The sequence below is a fragment of the Pundamilia nyererei genome, unplaced genomic scaffold (assembly GCF_000239375.1).
Source record: "Pundamilia nyererei isolate P.nyererei 1_Seehausen unplaced genomic scaffold, PunNye1.0 scaffold00020, whole genome shotgun sequence".
In the NCBI taxonomy this organism is placed as follows: Eukaryota; Metazoa; Chordata; class Actinopteri; order Cichliformes; family Cichlidae; genus Pundamilia; species Pundamilia nyererei.
In genome coordinates, this window is record NW_005187421.1 from 3,072,677 (window position 1) to 3,091,502 (window position 18,826).

The 18,826-nt window shown below is 38.3% G+C and overlaps 1 protein-coding gene across 15 annotated transcripts in view; it reads left to right on the forward strand.

The window, feature by feature from the left end:
• Window positions 1-18,826, forward strand: part of prom1a (prominin 1a) — an 81,909-nt gene that overhangs the window by 39,260 nt on the left and 23,823 nt on the right. For 9 of the 15 annotated variants that reach the window (XM_013909172.1, XM_005726512.1, XM_005726513.1 and 6 more), the window contains 4 exons: window positions 17,278-17,398; window positions 17,838-17,901; window positions 18,309-18,398; window positions 18,697-18,720. In XM_013909172.1, coding sequence (XP_013764626.1) covers window positions 17,278-17,398; window positions 17,838-17,901; window positions 18,309-18,398; window positions 18,697-18,720 — 299 coding nt within the window. The remainder of the gene's footprint in view (window positions 1-17,277; window positions 17,399-17,837; window positions 17,902-18,308; window positions 18,399-18,696; window positions 18,721-18,826) is intronic. The other 6 variants (XM_013909174.1, XM_013909176.1, XM_013909180.1 and 3 more) reach the window with 1 other exon arrangement.

An 18,826-nucleotide genomic window follows, 5' to 3' on the forward strand; every position in this document is an offset into this window, starting at 1 on the left:
TGTCCATAGGGCGAGAGGCAGGATACACACTGGACAGGTCAGCAATCTCTTCCTGGGTTAACACAGAGACGGACAACAATTCATGCTCTCATTCAGACATATGGCATGAGGGGGAATACAAAGTCTTTTCAGCTGCCTTCAGTTGAAAATGGATGAAATAAAGCTTTACATTCACCCTGTACTTCTTCTTTATGAGCCCATCAGACTGTCCTGTAACTTGATGAGTCTCATCTGTCAGAAAATGGACCACAAGAAACCTAATCTTCCTTCCATTCTGGTTTACAGTCTCAGCAGCACAAGAAGCATAGCCACTGGGGATATAGCAACACTACAAAAGATGTGGGAAAACAACAGTTGAGCTAGACTGAAGGCATCCAGGAGTGTACTTAGTTTGATGTTCCTCGACTTTCAGTCTTCATTGGAACAAAGCCTAGTTATATGAAATTCCCCAGCAACATCCCAGCAGCACAGACAGAAGAGTCTGAGAGCATCCTCACAGCTCTTATTAAATCTCCCGAGCTACCAGGCAGAGATGCAGCAGAGGCTCTAATGAAGCAATTACAGGCTTGAGAGGGATGAGTTCCAAGCCCAGGCCAAGACTGCTTTTTACTGCCACTAAAAGCTGACAGCCAGGCACAGAAAAGTGGCGGGGGTGACATTTATTTTCCAAGAAGTGTTAAAATCGGATTAAGAGAGGGGAAAGACTCCCAGGTAAGGGTGAGAACATCGAAATGACCACAAATGAGATATAAACACAGCTAAATGATGGCTACAGAACCTGGGCATCACCTTCTGTTGCACTGTGAGATAATATAGTGCAAGTAACTCTTTATTATGCATTATGTCAACTCATATTTGATGCTAAGCATTCATTGTAGGGAAGTTTTCGCAGCACTTTCCAGTCATCCCTTCATATCTAAGTAGTATAGACAGAGATGTAATCCCTTACTACCTTGCTTTGCTGTCAGTTAACTCAGCAAGGTTTTAATCTCTCAATATACAAGATCTTATGAAGGATTGTGTCTTTATTTATAAAAACCGAGTGATGCAAAGTGGATTTCAGTGTCGGGATGGCTACCAAGCTGCTGTTACTGGAGATACACCCAAGCACACAGATAACATTGTCACAATCCAGCCTGCCATATAGGCTTAAGGGCTTATCAACTCTGCCAGAAATGTCAAACAAGCCTGTGACTGTTGCCTGAAGACACTACACTTTCCTGAGTTTAGATAACATGCACTTACTGAAAAGGTAAATCCCATACCCTTATCCTAATTACAGAGTGGAAAGCAGTCATAGTTGCCTCTAAATAATGGCCATGCCAAATGTGAAGGCAACCTGAATTAAGAAATAAAAACAGAATGGTAAAAAAGTGAGTCAGGAGAATTTGGTATCAGTCAGATTTTTGCTATTGTACACCACCTGCCTAAACACAGAAGGGTGTCCTGTGGTGTTTCGCACTGGGACGTTGGCAGCTGATTATTTCGGTCCTGTAGGTTGTGCAGTGGGGCCTCTGCAGTCAGGTCAAGTCACTGTTATTTATCTAGCACATGTAAAAACAACAGGAGTTGCCCTGAGGTGCTTTCCAGCCGAGGAAAACATATTAACAGTTCAAGTCCCTAAAAATATAAATACAAAGCCCACATAAACAGAAACATGAATACACTGAAAAGCAAAGCAAAAATGTAATAATCATAATATAAAAAAATCTATCAAAAATCAATAAAATAAAAACCTCAGAGTAAAATTATACAAAAGAATACATTTAAAAGAAACAACAGTCATCTAAGGGAGCAAAAAGGAAACATTGACAGGTGGCTGACAAAAGGCAGGCGCCTCAAATTTTACCTGGCTAGATCACTATGGCAACCTGTAGACATGCAAAGCTAGTTATGGTTTTGGGTTTAAAACCAGCTACAAGTGCTATATTTTAACTTGTAATTGTGATTGATGTGCAATATATACATACACCAGCGTCTCCATGAGGTGTTCCTTGTTGGAACATTGTTCACTTGCAGAACACAGGTTCCACAAGATGCCAAAAACATTAATAGGAATCGGAATAATTTTGGCATTTTGCAGTTGCTGGAGATTTGTTCCCTGCCAATCCATGAACTGAATGTGCTGTTTCACCACTTCTCAGAAGTGCTCTATTAGAGAGAGACCTGGTGTCTGTGGAGGCCGTTTGGAGGGCAGCGATGGTTGTATGGGGAAAATCCCAGTAGATCAGCAGCTTGTGAAAAAAACAGACCTGGCCATCTGGCGCCAACAAACATGCCACATTCAGAGTCACGCAAATAATCTTTCTTCCCATTCCCATACTCAGTTCAATCTTCAGTATGAACCTCACCATGTGTACATCTAAATGTTTTGGCTTACTTTCCTATGATTACCTGATGGGGGTTAACAAGCAGTTTACCAGTTTTAACCGGTGAAGTGTGTGGTGAAGACTTCCTCCTGAATGAGTGAATTGTATATATGTAGCCAAGGTTTCTGGCGTATGTGCGACAGACTGAGCATTCCTGGATCCACTGTGGCAAATAAAGGAGGCAAAAAAAGCAAAACAAACAAAGCAAATCGGTGAACCAGGTAGAAATGGGAAGAAAAAAATCTGTAACAAGAAAGCTAATGAGAAAATTTCCCTCTTATATCATCCTCCTACTGTGAAGGTGGTAGGGTCAAATCCCAGAGGAGCTGCCAATGAGCTGCAGTTGTAAACGTGAATGAGTAATGTTCACTGGGTTAGAGTAGCGCTGTAGGGCTATGGGGTTTGATTCACGCGGATGCCAGTCATGCTGAAAATGCATGCACTTCTGCTCCGGCTACAAATGTACTGCCCAAGTAAAAGCAGGCAGGATTGTTGTCATTGTGTGCTAAACTCTGCCAAACACAAAGCAGATGTTCATCACTGACTTTTAATGTTGTGTCTTACAGGCAGAGACACTGGATTGGCTTTGTGGGAACAAACATGATGAGAATGATTAATTACATTTGTGGACATACTCATAATTTAATCAGAAACATATTACAGCAATTTGCCAATTAGTGGAGCTGAACTATTAACACGTTCACCAGGTTAATTTAGGTGAAGGAATATTGAAATCTAATTAAGCATAAAATGATGTATTAGACAGGCCTTGAGAAATGGATAATTACTGTGGCGTGTAAGCACGTTAAACTGATTTCTCATAGGGCTTTAAATTTGGGTACATAGCAGGAAAAGACACAAGCAAAGCAAACAAAAGAAACATGGAAAACTCACAGTGAGTAAGTTAGAATCCAACTCAGTTTACACTGAGATTAAACCTTTAGAAATAATGAATATGCATTAATACCTTTCGCACAGATATTATGTTTGATCATTCAGGTTTTTGTCCATCTGTCCAAAAAATTCTACCTGGCCAAGTTTTGGGAAACTTGCAGGTCTGGATAATTGGTTGTCATTATTATTATTATCATTGATTCTTCTTTTCTTTCTTTTTTTAATGTAGTCACCCCATCAGCTTGTGAATATATATACACAACTGCTTGGGGCTCAGGGCAGTCTGGGGGGAACCAAGGGCTGACAAATTTCACCTTTCCTCTTTTAAACAACCTGCGTCGAGGTGCAATGTCATCTTAGTGGAAGGATGCCTTAATGGAGACTTACTTGGGGAAGGAAGGGACATCAGTTGTTTAATAATATCAGGGTGTGCTACAGAGTTTGAATTAGCATCACAGTGAGATTATATTACATAATTCCTTTGTGTGTGTGGTGTTTTTGATTAATATGTTTTTAATATGATTGGATCCTTATCATTTGGGGATATCTGGGCTCTTTGAGTTTGCTTCTTTATGGTTAGTGTTTATTTTATAATATCTCTAACCTAAAATAAAGAGAGATTTTATCATGTCAGTAGCAAATTGGTAAGATAAATGTTTAACTCCTGCTTATATGAAAAGGGCTAATTGTCAATGTTTGTGTCCTCATGCTTCTTTTGTGAATGTGATTGCCACTGCTGGGGTAATTTTGCAACACATTAGCCATTCAGCACTGTGCAATTAATATATTGTAGCTCATGTATGCTGTATGCTAAACAGCATATTTTGTTATATCTGCCAGCTATTGTATATTCCCACTCTGTTTTATTAAAAGAACAGCAGGAGTTATTTCAGTTTCTACTAATCAGCTCTGATTCTGCACAACACCCGCATGGATTTATAATAAGAAAATGACAGACATTAGATCTTTGCTTCTGTTCTGGCCAAGTGGAAGACCCTTGCCCCATGCTGTTATCCAGTATGGACTTCAGCAGTCAATTTCAGTTGCTGGGTGTCCAATATTATTAACACAAAAAGTCCTAATATTATGGACTTAGTAATCCATGCTAATTATATGGGGTCTTATTAATGATAATACAGGCGACAGTGAACTGAGCATTCAGCAAGCTGAACTTTAAATCTCAGGCACCCAGATTAGATTTGAAGGGTTTGTCTGTAAATGAGCTATCTGATGTCTGGGATATCTATAAATGGGCATCCCAAGCGATGTACAATATATCTTGTACTGATTCAGTTTTGGTTGGTAATCTTTTTGTGCATCATTTTACGTTTATGAAGGAAGAGAAGGTCAGCAAATGACCTTGCAAAACCATGTTAGATGTGCTGAGTAAAATACTCGTATATCATGGGAAATCACTGCTGGAATGAAAAACAACCACTGTGAATTCAGTATGCAAGTTAATTCAAATTTGATTTTTTTTAAACCAGGCTAAGACTTTCTGCCTTTATGTTGGACCAAACTTAAATTTCTGAGCACATGCTTGTCCACAGACAGCTATGCTACTGGACAAGCTTGTGCAGATTCCCCTACCTTCTCAAAGATATTATGTTGTTATTTTCTCACTGTTGCAGCTTTGCCTGTTAAGTGGTAGATAGATTAGTGGTGTCGCAGAATGATAATACACGCCGCAATCATAAACAAAAAAAGCAAAGCTCATAAAAGTTCCAGTGTATCAGACAGTTTTCTGGCCAAAGTAGGAGTGAAGGAATGCAAAGACTGGTCTCTGTGTTCGGCTTAGCTCTGTTCTTGTGTGTGTGTGTGTGTGTGCGTGTGTGTGTGTGTGTGTGTGTGTGTGTGTGTGTTTTCTTTTATAACCAAGGCTAAACACAAAAAGTAGTTGCTGTTATTTTAATGGGTCAGTTTAGTTTAGTTTAAAACAAAGTGAACACAAGTTCCACTTCTGTTTATGTGGTGTGTGAGTTATAGCACTGGATCCTGCTGAATTATTAATAAAGTGACCCAATTAATTCTTAAGTTGTTGGAGCACAACACACAGAAGGGACATCACCAGGAGCTCAGCAGCCACAGTCAAAATAATTACTTCTGCAATACAACATACATTAATCTAGAAATGCAACGCATAAGATTAACTTTTTGACTTCGGAGCTTTTAAACCCTTAAAACCCTTGACATTCCTAGCAAAAGACTTCAACCGTAGTATTATCTCCTCTCACATAATGAGGGGAAAGTGTGTGAAATAAAAGTACAAACTTGTCAGTATACCAGCATGTTCCTTTAGTTATTTGTAAAATATAATTCCTCCCACTGAAATTCTCACAGCTCATTAAAATGGAATGGAAAGTTATTGCGTATGCTTCCTTTAGCACGTTTTATCTTCTAACAATGTGTAACTTGATCGGAGTACTGAAAGTACTGAATTGGAGCTTAAAGCTGATCTTTTTTAAAGTTTTATTTATAAAAAAAAAAGTGAATGAAAGTTTAAATGAGAGATTAACTGCAGACATGATTGGATCAGTAAGAAAATCTTTGTGCATTTTCAAGGCCTGCGGAAACTGTTTATTACAGTGTTGTTACAGAGTGATCCATCTTTTAATACATATACAATCTTTGACAGTGTTGTGCACAATGACTACTTTGTTTACATCCATATCTCCACCAGCTGAAAGACAAAACTGAAGATGGCAGTCTAATTTCAACGTTTTAATCAGCTAAATGTTTCTACAAGGCTGATGTTTTGTGAAATCATAATATAATATAATATAATATAATATAATATAATGCAATGCACAAATGTAGAAGACTGACCATTGGCAATCACAGCTCATTTTGCGTAAGTTAATTTGTTTCGACACATGTAACCTGTTTTGCAGAACGCTTCTTTAGTCCTTCTACTTGACTCTAATTTTACATTACAAGTAAATATAAAAACCTTTGGACATTGGCTCTATCACTGACACTATAACTAAGTCCTTATCGAGGACCATGGCCTTTAAAGGCATCAGAGGCCACCGTCAGGCAAAGACCATTGCCATTGTTAGCGCTGGAGAGAAACCTGACCCACAAGCTAAACAAATGCTGGGCTCCTCACTGCCTCCAACAGCTGGCATATGGAAGGGGACCTTGGCAAGCAGCTGAATTTTGCAGCCCAAATAACACCATCATGGCTGCAGCCAGATATGATCATCGTATTCAAATCCACCAACTAATTGATCATGTTGAAATTAAAATTGCAATGAGAAGAGAACAGGATTTGCAGGGCAATCATTTAGCAATGGAGCATCCGAAGTCACAGAGAAGGCTACTGGGTGGCTTTGCATCCAGAGTATGGAACCATGAACAGTTCCTGCTGGACCTGAAATACCCGATGACCCTAAGTTCCATCACTGATTGAATCTGTGAGATGTGACTTTCATCCCAAAAACTGGAGAATTCTAATGTTTTATTGAATTGAATTCAGTTTTATATATATATATATATATATAGTTACCTCAATGTGGTTTATATTCAGAGGTAAATGCTTACTACAATAATGAGAAATCACAAAAAAAAAAATCAATAATATAAAACCAAATAGCTCAATAAAGTAACGTTGCTTCATAAAATGAGGCAAAATAGGTCTATAGAATAGCAAACAAAATAAAAATTGATCAATATACATACTAAAAATAAACACAACAAATTAAAATAAATTTGTCTGGGTTTTTTCTTTGAGAGGTTTGGTAAATGGTGAGATTTTCAAAAAGCCTTGAAATTTGTCTCACAGATGTGCTGTGTTCTGTACAAAATAATTGCACGTGGTTGTGAAGACCTCTTGTATAAGGTCCTTTTGATCAAACAGAAAAACCAATATCCATCCATCTATCTACCTGCAAAAGTATTTTCATTGAATTTATTATAAATCACTCACTTGCTGATAACAGATCAAACATATTCTTGCATTCTGTCACATAAAAAAACAAGCACACAATTAGCTACGTATAAACACAAGTAGCCAAGTAAACTTTTACCTCAATCCTGCACCTTCTGTAACCCACACATTGCTCAGTTAACAGCCTCCCTGGGGAGAAATCACATGCAGGACTATTTTTAGGGGCTCATTAATAGTGTGATGAGCATCAACTCTTTCACGAAAGAAGCTACAACTATGAAGATGTCACTTGTTCACTAAATGTCAGGCTACTGGGAGGTAATTTATTTTCAGTGCAGAGCGGCATTAGGGTGCTGTTACACTAGCAAAATATAAAATTACATTTTACTTAAAAGCCTCTAGGGGATTTGGAGTAGTAGCAGCAAAAGTAACAGGATTCTAGTGTGAAAGGAGAGCCCAAAAAACAAATTTTGATGTTAAAAATAAAATTAAAAGTACAGTAAAGCAAAGTAATTATTTCAGTATGACTGACTGAGATTATATGCACAGAATGAAGAAACTAACCCATCCTGATGCTCCGTTCTTTTCCAGCAATAGCCAGGATTATTATTGTATATATTGGAGAGTATAGTTACAGTATAATGTATAGCATTATATATAGCATTATGCATTAGGCAGTAGTAGTAGTAGTTGTCGCTGTCGTTTTGTTGTTGATGATAATGATGAAAAAATGCCATACAGGTGGTTTTTGCTAGGCTTCCAGTCCTTTTTCTTGTACTCCATTCTATATTTAGTGTTGAGTCGAACAAAATTCGAAAATCTAAAATGATAATAAAATAAGGTAGATATCCTGAGAATTTAAAACCATCAACAAGAACAAAAATGTACCTGAAGTGTGAACTTAAGTGCAATCTGTGGGCATGTCATAATCTACCGCAGGTGTGTCCAACTCCAGCCCTTGAGAGCTGAATGAAATGAAGGCCGCAATTGGAGCAGCCTTCGTTGCCTGGCTGTGACGTACTCGGCCTTCAATTTCAAGGGTGCAGCCTAAGAATTGGGACATACCTACTGTCCTGCAGCTTTTAGACGCATCCTTGTTCCAGCACACCTGAGTCAAATGAATGGCTTGTTATCAGGCCTTTGGCAAACTTGATGGCATGCTGAAGAGGTCATCCAACCATTTGATTCAGCTGTGTTGGAGTAGGGATGCACCTAAAAGCTGCAGGACAGTAGCTCTCGAGGACTGGAGTTGGACACCCCTCTGATCTGCAGACTAGAAAGAGAACAAAAGCTTGCAGGTAATCGGTGAGAACTGCACAGGATTTCTACTCTTTACTAACATGCATTATGTGCATTATCCAACTGTCTCCATTGATTTTTATTTTATTTTTGCATCTTAAAATCACACATAGCTCATGGAAATGTGGGTTACCTAATGTGTTGGGGAAAATGTGCACAAGCGAACAGCGTGAAACATCTCACTTTAATACATTGCAGTGTGTAACAGTCTCTCATCAAAAAAAGAAGTAAATAAATGAATAAAAAAGTAAATAATTGTTTTGGACATCTAATGCTTTGATTTTCATTGAACTCCACCCATTAAAAAATCACTGTTATCAAAAAGCTTTTAACCACTTACCTCTGGCTATTTTTGTATATACAGCTTTTCAGTCTGTGTAATTTCTCAGGCTGCAACTGAGAATTATGTTTCTGATTCATAAATATGTATTTGCGCTCTTCTTTTACGTTGATTGGCCCTTAAGCCTTATCCTTATTTTCTCTTGAATTGTCTCTGTTTAAAGTTTTTTATTTTTTATTAATAAACTAAAAAAAAAGTTATCATCTCCTGTTCACAGCACACAGACACCAAACAATGGCAGCTTTACACATGCCACAGCCAAGCTAATTAACTGGAGAGGTTGTTCTCAGAATTTGCAGTGCATCCCATAATTTATCACATCCCCTGGAGAGACCTCATTCATACTAATCATTCTAATTTTCCCTCATTTTGCATTTATAGCTGAAATCCGCCTTATTTTTTACTAATTGAATTTTTTCCTCTCACCCTGGGATGCCAATGGTCGTGGATTCTTGTAGTGTACACCTTACAAATCAACACACGATTTAGAAGAATTCAATATTGTGAAGCTAACTGACTTTCCTAGCTAGGCCGGGCTTTCTTTCAAATTTATAGGAGACATTTATGTTACAGTAGTGATGATATGGCACATTGTTACACAGGAGAGAAAAGATAGGAGAAGGCAAAGCTGCAGGGATCTGTGATGGCTTTACGAGTAGGAGGTATAACCCAGAAATATCAGCATTTCTGGGAGATGGATCTGTCATACATGTCTTTGTGTCACTTTGTGGTCATCAGGGTGTACCCCAGCAAAATGAAGGCTGGCAACTTTATACTAACCAGGCTCACTAGTAATGAGCCACTGTATGAGAGCTTTGTGGTTATAAAAAAACAAATAGTATTTTGGGGGCTATATTGGGAGTGTTACTCAGATATAATACAATTCAATTCAGTTTTATTTTGATAGCACCAAACCACAACAACAGTCACCTGCAGGGTATCTATAGTGCAAGATAAAGATCCTACAATAATATATTGAAAACCCCAACAATCAGACGACCCCTATTAATAGTAACTAATGATTAAATGTAAAGTGATTCATAATAGAAAGTGAAGAAAGGCGAGTGGTGAAGAAACAGTGCAAATAGAATAAACTGCTTTTTAGTAGTTTTTTTTGTAGTTTCGTTTAGTGTAGAAACAAGGGTTCTGATGATAGCAGCTTAACAATATTAACAATGTCAAATTATTAGAAGCTTGGGAGGGAAGAACAAGAAAAAGGTCAGCAACGTAATCAGCAGAACATTAACCATTTGATTTTTGAAACGTACAAGAACTCACAGGATAATACAGCATATGTACAAAGGGCCATCTTTACTACCAGTGTACAAACTCATCCCATCCCTTAAAACTGGAGCTCATCCCAGTGGTTAAATGCCACCTGGATAGGAAAAGAGTCATCCCATGGCTAACACACAGAGAAAAACAAACATCCACACTCACATGCACACCTCCAGCCAAGTTAGACTGACCAGTTAACCTAGCATGCATATCATTGGAGTGTGAGAGGAAGCCAGAATCCACAGACGGAAGGAGGACACACAAACTTCACGCTGACGTTTGTGGCCGCAGATTCAAACCAAGACCTGTGTGCTTTGTTAAGCACCAAGCCACTGATGGTTGCATTAGAACAGTAGCATGAAAGCAATGATATCCACACAATTACCTGCACCTGTATTTGATATTTGATAGACACTAGAGTTGTAATTTTGTTTGTCAATACTTTAATTTTCTTTGCCAATTCTTACAAACTGCACTGCAGTTCATCTGAAAGGGGATTAATGATGATTTTGTGTGAAAACACTGAATGACTTTGAATTCTTCTCACATTCAGTGGACGCTAAACCTCAAACTAACATTATTTTACTAGGGATGAACTCGCTAAATAACTGAGGATGGCACGATCAAAGCAAATCAGTGCGATTCAGCTGACCTCTAACTTCAGAGAAAACCAGGACCTCTGAAAAGGTGTAAAAGATTTAAACTTCATCTTCTTCTCCAAAGTGGATTAATTATATGCAAATAATAGTTAATTACGCTTAGGTTTGACTGGTTAATGCTTCATAAAGTGCATTCATGTGTTATGAAGTTAGCATTTGCTGATTAAATAATCTGCTCTCTCAATTTCCTCATTTTTTCATTAGCTATCACAAGTTATTTAGTTATGGACAGCTGATATTTATTTTTAAATCAAACCACTAATGTTTCTTTGAAGGGTGGTAATTAAACTTAGCCTATCCAGGAATGGTTTACTGAGCAACACAGATGTCTATTAAAGCGTTTTGGACATCCTTAAGAAGACAAATTATAGAAAAACTGCTTCTGTGAGAACTTTACTATTTAACTTTTAAAAGCAAAGATATCCAGATAACCAGAGTCCTTGCCCAGGTAATCAGGGTAGTGTCCTTAACAATGTGTCATTTGCATCATATTTGAGCAAACTCAGTCACTGAAGGAAAAACAAATATTAGGATAAGCTATGCTTTAGGACGGAAAAATGATTAATCAATGGTTACACTGTTTGACAATTTAATCAGAAAAATGCATGCACTGCAGAAGATTGTGGGGTTTTTTTTTTTGTCTTTTGGCCCTTCTACAGATTTCAAAAAAAAATCCTATTGTGCTGCAGTGACCTTCTGTGTTATTTACACAACCCCGTGAGGCTGTTTGGCTCAGAGTTTGGTATTCATATCATTCCTGGACTGTTTACTGTGAAATTAATGGTCTGTTGTCTCCCATCAACCTAGTCCAGACAGTCTTCACATGCAACTGACAGCAGCTTGCGCAGCATCCTTATGAGTAGGAAAAAAACTGAGAACTAATAGCACTGTCTTTACTGGGCTGTCATGCTCGGAGCAAAGGCCTTGAAGCCAGGAAGCTTAAGCATTCATTGCTTGATTAAATTCTTCACAGGACACAATGCTCCAATGGGAAGTTGGGCTCAGAATGTGACTTGGCAAGCTCTGAGGACAGAAATAACACAGCAAATAAAAATACATAACAATAGCCACTTGAAGGAGAAAGGGCAGTTTAATGGAATGAAAACAGGCAAACCAAAGGCTTTATGTAGGTACTAAAATGAATGCAATAGCAATTCAGTTATTATTACATTTATATCCATTTATATAAGTGGAGTAATGAGATCACGAAGTGGCTAAAATGAGAAAAAGTTGCAGTTGCTGGCTGTGGCAGTGACCTGTTGGCACAATAAAATGTCTAATGAATTATTTCAGATTACATAAGATTTTTACATAACCTACAGTATATGACAGGACAAATTGCTTAGGCCCGACATTTTTCAGTCAACACCTCTGTTGTCCCACATGCACCAAAATGCATCACTTCTCGTTGGCGTTTGCATTCAGGTCAGACTGGCACAAAAATAAAGATTTAATAATAATTAAAAAAAAATTTTATATTAATTATTATTCTTATAGTGATTATTCTGGATAAGGCTTTGATTGACAGTTACAGTAGCTGTTTTATATTGCACTCAGAATATTTAATTATGCACATGTGCTGATTACGCTGCCATTGTCTATCGATGTGTGTGAACTAAAATGATCACTGTAGTTATTACAGTGACTAGAATGATCATTTTCTTACTGAGGCTGGACAATAAAGAGACATTTCCGGCAGTGTTAAAAGAGGGAGGGGCTGTAAGGGGACTGTCCCAGCCTCCGAACTACAGTTACACTGAATGCAGGCCATTGTTGAAGTTTGTAAAAGCTATGGAACCACCAGACCATGGAACACTCACTGCCCAGCCCCCAGTAGTGCCCTAGATTCTGGGGCACTGCATTAGTTTGTTGCTCTTCTTCGTCTGCTGTCATGGGGCAGTTTCATGTGTCATTTGGCTTTTGCTCAAGCAGGAATTAAAGCCCTTTTTCAAGCTTGTTGGAGGTAAATCTGCCTCCTGCTGTGTTTGAATTGTCCCCTGCAGTCAAAAAGCAGCCATACAGTTGATAGCTAGAGTTGATTGTGCAGTTCAGACGTTGCTGATAGCAGTGAAATGTGATGATGCTGCACAAAAGATCAATGGCTGAAGTGCACAGATGAGGTGACAAATGGTATTTTTAAAGGCCACCTGCTTCATTGAAATGCAACATTTCTTTTTATGAGGGTGTCAATTTTAAAGCCGTCACACTAGTCTGGTACAAGCCAGACAGTTTTCAAAGGTTTTTAAAGTTTCCATATGCAAATAAGCAATCAATAGTTATATTCCTATTTCAAAACAATATTGATGCTTTTTATAGACAGGAGTCACCAAGTACTTTACAGAAAACAGTTGGTGGCACATTAGTACATCGTGGATTTGAAAGATGAATCTCATGAGGATTTTAGCAGTGCAACAAATCAGCGACTCTCTTCAAAGTGAGAGCTAGTTTACATTAGTTTGAATAAGTTTCATTAGTGCTATTCTTTCATACTTGTTCTGTTGACTTAAAAAAAAAAGAAGTGGAAAAACTGTAATTTTGAGTTATTTTTTTCTGAATTTGGCTGCATGAAAATACCGAGCTTAGGAGAAAGGCAAAGAGATGGAACAGTAGCCTATGTCTTGTGGTGGCTGTGGACAGTCATCCAGTCTGTGTGGGCAAGATACTGAATTGAGTGTTAATTTGAATGTTATAAAAAGATGCTTAGATAAAGTACATGTGTGTGATTAGGGGCTTGTAGAAAAAAAGGGGCTGTGAGTGCTCAGTTAGCATACATATATATATAAGTGCCGGTCTATTTGCATTAGGTGAACATAGTGCTAACACTAAACATTCAAACAAATCCAGGATCCCTGAGAAACTGTAAACATTTTAAACCATGTTAGGCACATGTTCTTATAACTGATTTGCAAACAGGATATGGTCATCAAAACTAAAAATTGTGCTGACCAGCAATAAAGCAGCTCTGGCTAAAGGTTGCTGGCTCCTCCAGGAGGCAAATGGTTATTCTTGGTTTGAGGGCTTTTTATATGATGATGTAGATAAGTAACATAAGAGAGGAGTCTGGCATTTATAACTTTGAAAACCTTTTATATGGACAAAAACTTTAGATAACAGACTAAAGGATAGGAAGAAATGCTAGAAGCTCAATCGGAGATATATATATAATGAACTGATGCCTGTTTGATCTGCTTTGCATTTCAGATCTTCTCTTTGTTGTCATGCAAAGCTCACATCTTTTTTTCACAAGTGAATTTTATAGTTTGGCTTATCATCAGCTGAATGCCATGGAATATTTCTCTGTCACATGTGATATAATAAACACCATTAAATAGAAGGTGAAATGAAGATGACACTGCAGGGGGATTGAGTCCTTAGTGGTATGTTTCGTGGATACAGACGCTGTAAGTGAGAAAGCGGGTTAGCAAGCCCTGCTTGTCATTTTAAGTTTGATGGTTGTTTGATCATTTCGTATTCAAATACAAATGTGTGTATGCCTTGTTGTCTTCTTGCAGCTCTAGACCCTCATTTAATTTAATCACTTTTTAAATAACAGACTCAAACTGGAACGTGAGCAAACTCAAGCTAAACTCAAACATGATTCTCATAAAATATGGTGGACAGTCAGCAACACAGCTTGTTGCAAAGCACCAGGCTGTTTCCTCAAAGAGTCTTTGTTCAGCTACGAGAGGGAGTGAGAGAGACAAAAGAAAGGACAGGAGGTGGGAAGTGGGAGAGAGAGAAAGAAGGAAAAGAGAGAGGTAACTGAGGGCAAAACAGGAGACCGAGGAGGAGATTAAAGAAGAGAAAGGGTGGAGTAGGAAAATGATAGTTACGTTTCACTTTGGGATAGAGTAAGAAAGGATAGTCAAACAAAAATACCTCATCAAGGGAGATATATGGAGAAATACTGGTGTAGAGAAAGAAATAGTTTAGCGAGGGTGTGGAATAGAGGCTTCATAAGTAAAGTAATAAAGACAAGCAGACAACCAAAAGCAAGCATAGAAAAGAAAAGTGCGGGATTGTGAATTTGTGTGTGAAAGAGGAAAGCAAATGTATGAAGTGTGAGTGAGAAAGATACAGAGGGAGGGCAGAGAAAGTGTTTGACAAAAGGCTTTTGTTGTGAAAGTGGCCATTTTGAATCTTCCCCTGGTTACGGATGGCTCCACTTCACTGTGTCCCAGCCTACTTGTTTGGCCTAGTTTCTCATTAAGTCGCCACTTGTACGGTGACAGTGTTTACTCTGTTGGCACACTCACTATTTATGGCAAACATTATCACACATCCACTAGAGATGGTGCAGCTTGATGCCATGCAGATCAGCGAATTTCTCACCTGAGGGCAGCACATCCTATAACACATTTGTTCTTTAAAGACCATGACAATGCTGTTAGAAGGCTCTTTTTTTTATCTTGAAAGATGTTCATTATGAATTTCCTTCAGATGCCAGCAAGTGAATATTTACATTCATTTTGATTTAGAAACAAACCAAATATATGTCGAGAGAATCCTGCGAACAGGGTAGCAAGTTTGCAAAGGATTGCAAAGTTACATCTGAACAAATGGAAAGACTTTGACAAGAATGTAATACACAGTGCCACGCTGGGCAAAAACCAAGCACAGTATATCAGCACAAATACCTCATACCACATAATGATTTGGGTTCCTCTTGTTGCATTCACTGAGTTGAACATGAACTCCTGTGTATACCAAAGTATTTTAGAGTCAGTCTCAACCACAGCTAAAGGTGTTCTTGGCCCAAGAACACCAGCACATTTACAGCTAACTGTCTAAAAAAAGAAAATAACCAAGGTGTTTGACTGGCCCACTCAAAGTATCTGTGGCATATCTGTGAAACTGTCCCTCTTGCTTATAAATATTCAAACTTTACTAGGTTGTTATTGAATCATTAACTCTTCAGTCCTCTGACTTAAACCCCAGAAAAAAATCCTAAACATGCTGACTCTTAGCTGGCTACATGCTGTGATATCTGACAAGTACTGACTTAGACTGCCTAAACTTAAGCATGTGTCTGCATACAGAATAAAGTGTAACAATATTTGAAGACGTTTTTTTCCCCTGCATTTCCATGCCAGAAATTAAGAAAAATACATACGTTTAACAAAGTGGAAGGAAATCGCGCTGCATTTTTTGAAAGTAGAAAACATTTTATGCATACACTAAGTGTGCAAACACACTGCAATGCTTAATGTTGCAAAATGTCCACAGCATAATCCAGGATAGAAATGAGATTATATGCACAAAGGGAAACTGTGATTACAGCAGTGGCTGTACTTTACTGCTCTGTAAAGAAGAACGGCGCCCAGCAATGTCTTCATGCATTAGCAGTAAGACAATAGAAACCCCATCTCTGGGTGCACTGTGGTCACATACGTACAACCTGTTGTCATACTTACACATAAAGACCCCTGCCTTTTTTATAGAGTCAGTCACAGCACCCCGATTCTACACCGTTGATCTAAACCTTCCCAGAAGCTTCTGAGTCAGTTCTTTTGTTACTCCTCTCTGCCAGTCATCTTACATCATTCATAAAGCTGCTTATTCCACTGAAGCATTTCCATGAAGGGGATTCACTGTGTCATACAACTCTACTTTGGGAGTTTTTGATCCTTAGAGTCAATTGTAGAGAAGCTTTTTTTTTTTCCCTTTTTGACCGCCTTTCCTTAAGCTGCTCACGCGCGAACCTCAATAACACACATCAGTAGCAGTAAGAACATACGTGCACATACTGTAGTGCTGCAGTAGCTGTGAGGTGCTGAAGGAGAAAATTCAGCTGGGATGAGAGTGAGTCATGGAAACCGCTTAATATTATGGGCTGTCTTTCCCTTGATGTTGTTCAAGCTAATTAAGCCTTGTAGTAAGCTACTCAGGTCTGTTTGAAGTATGCAAGAGATTCACTTTAATGGTCTGCTCTATGCGATTCTGTGTTTTCACATTCAATTTGAATATGCTTACAACCCAGGGACCTTAGATTATAAAGATAAGACACCTGGGTTTATAGCTATGAGTCTATTTCTAAATTACTTGGGGAAATAATAGTTGTTTAGATCTTGAGACTGCAGAACATGTCAGTATATGACACACGCATACAGTATTGTAAAGATGCATTTACACAAGACCTCTATGCCTGTTATGTTACCTTATTCTAGCCTATTAAAAACATTGTTGATGAACAGGAAATTGTGTTTTCATGTCAACACTTACATTAAATGAATGAAATTGTATGCAACAGTTAATTAAAATGGGTTTAAGGTAAATTTATTTTCTTGAGTACGAGAATAGTCCAATGTAATGCTGGCTTTCAAAGAATGAAGGCACTCTACAGGTGCACTCAGTGGCAGTCGCAAAAACAAAGTAAAGTGAATGTGGTGGTGCACACTGACCCCTACTGCTGATGGCTTGTCATCACCCTGCTCTGCATGGCTCGCCCCTGCCTTACTCTTGACTGACACAGGGGCAGCAGGGTCACTCAGACATGTCCGACAGCAGGCAGATTACATGTTTGTGTTCTTGTTTCAACTGTTTTATTAGGATTGGAGTGCTGTGTGCGTATGCCGCCAACCAGAACCTGAGCTCTCAGGTGAAGAACGTACGGAGACTGGTCAACAGCAACATGAGGGATCTGCACACCTTTGCTAACGACACACCGATGGTGAGGCAGAAAGTTTCCATTTGAAACACGATGTTACATAAAGAATTGGGGTGAAGCATTATAGATGGTTCAGTTACGAATTTTCCTTGAGGGTACACTTGTGAATCAGTGTGCATATTATTTCTTTTTTCTTTCTTGAAACTGGGGTTTCTTGTCATGCTGGCTTTGTGTAATCCTTTCACACGGGAAAAGAGAATTTTCTCACCTTTTGTGCACGCAACACCTGCAAAGTTGCTTTTGAAAAGATTGTTCTCATACGGTGAAATTTCTCCAACAATCAGTCTCACTCTTATGGGTGGTATTGCTGAAGAAACCAACTCCAACCAGATTCTCCTTTTTTTGTGTAACACGGAAGTAGTTTGTTGGTGTCTAGACCAATAAAGTACTTTTGTGCAGCTATTTCTAAGACTCTGCTCGTCTCTGTGTTTCCTCTATGCAGCAAATTGAATACCTAATATCCCAGTATGCCACGGCCAAGAACAAAGTCATCTATGACCTAGATAGTAAGTAGTTCTTCTCTGTTTCTCCAATAGTAAATTAGGTAGACACAAACAAGTCACTAAGTTTATACACTCAGTTGTGTAGCATGCTTATTATGTGAATTTAATGTGTCTGCTTTACTTGTTTTCACAACTGTGACTTAACTAGCTCCATAGGCAAAGTAGCAACTTTTAAAAAACATCTCTTGAGTATTCCTGCTACTTTCTTCTGGAGGCAGTTCTTTCCTAGAAGTTGTGACTTGCAAAAACAGAGCCAGGATTTTAAGCTTTTAAATTAAAAACAAAAAAAGGAAGAAGTTATGCCTTGTATACTCAAACCATTAGAACACAAGTTTAGATGGTTTACTAGAGAACAAAACTGGGAACAAGAGTGACTTGGACTAACGTGTCTATGCTGATGTTTTCTACAGACATAGGTCCATTATTGGGTGGAAGAATACATGATCAGTTGGATAAGGAGGTCCGTCCTGCCTTGGACCAAGTTCTCAATATGGCTGGAGGTACAGTTGCTCACTTTTAATTTCCTCCTCTAGCTAAGATCAAAATATTGCAGGTTCTAAGCTACTAAATGCCAGCTACAGCTTCACTGCAAACATTGCAGTGCTGCCAGTTGTGTGATGAATACAATGTTTTTCCCTTAAATGTGTGATTTAAAGTGTGAATAACCTTTTTTTGGTGGAAATACAGGTTTAGGACTCGTTTCAGTATTTTCCTATAAGTAATAAGTCCTCCACCATATAATAATAGTTTCATTAATCCTTAATCTTTGTATTTTATGCTTTTTTTTTTTTTATAAAGTGAAAATCGAGAGGGCCATTAAAGGTAATGATAACTTAGTAACTGACCCACAGTCCTTTGACCCTTGACTTTGTGAATTTTGACACCATTGTTGCTACTGTGATTCGTCCCCTTTGTTTTCTTCCTTGAT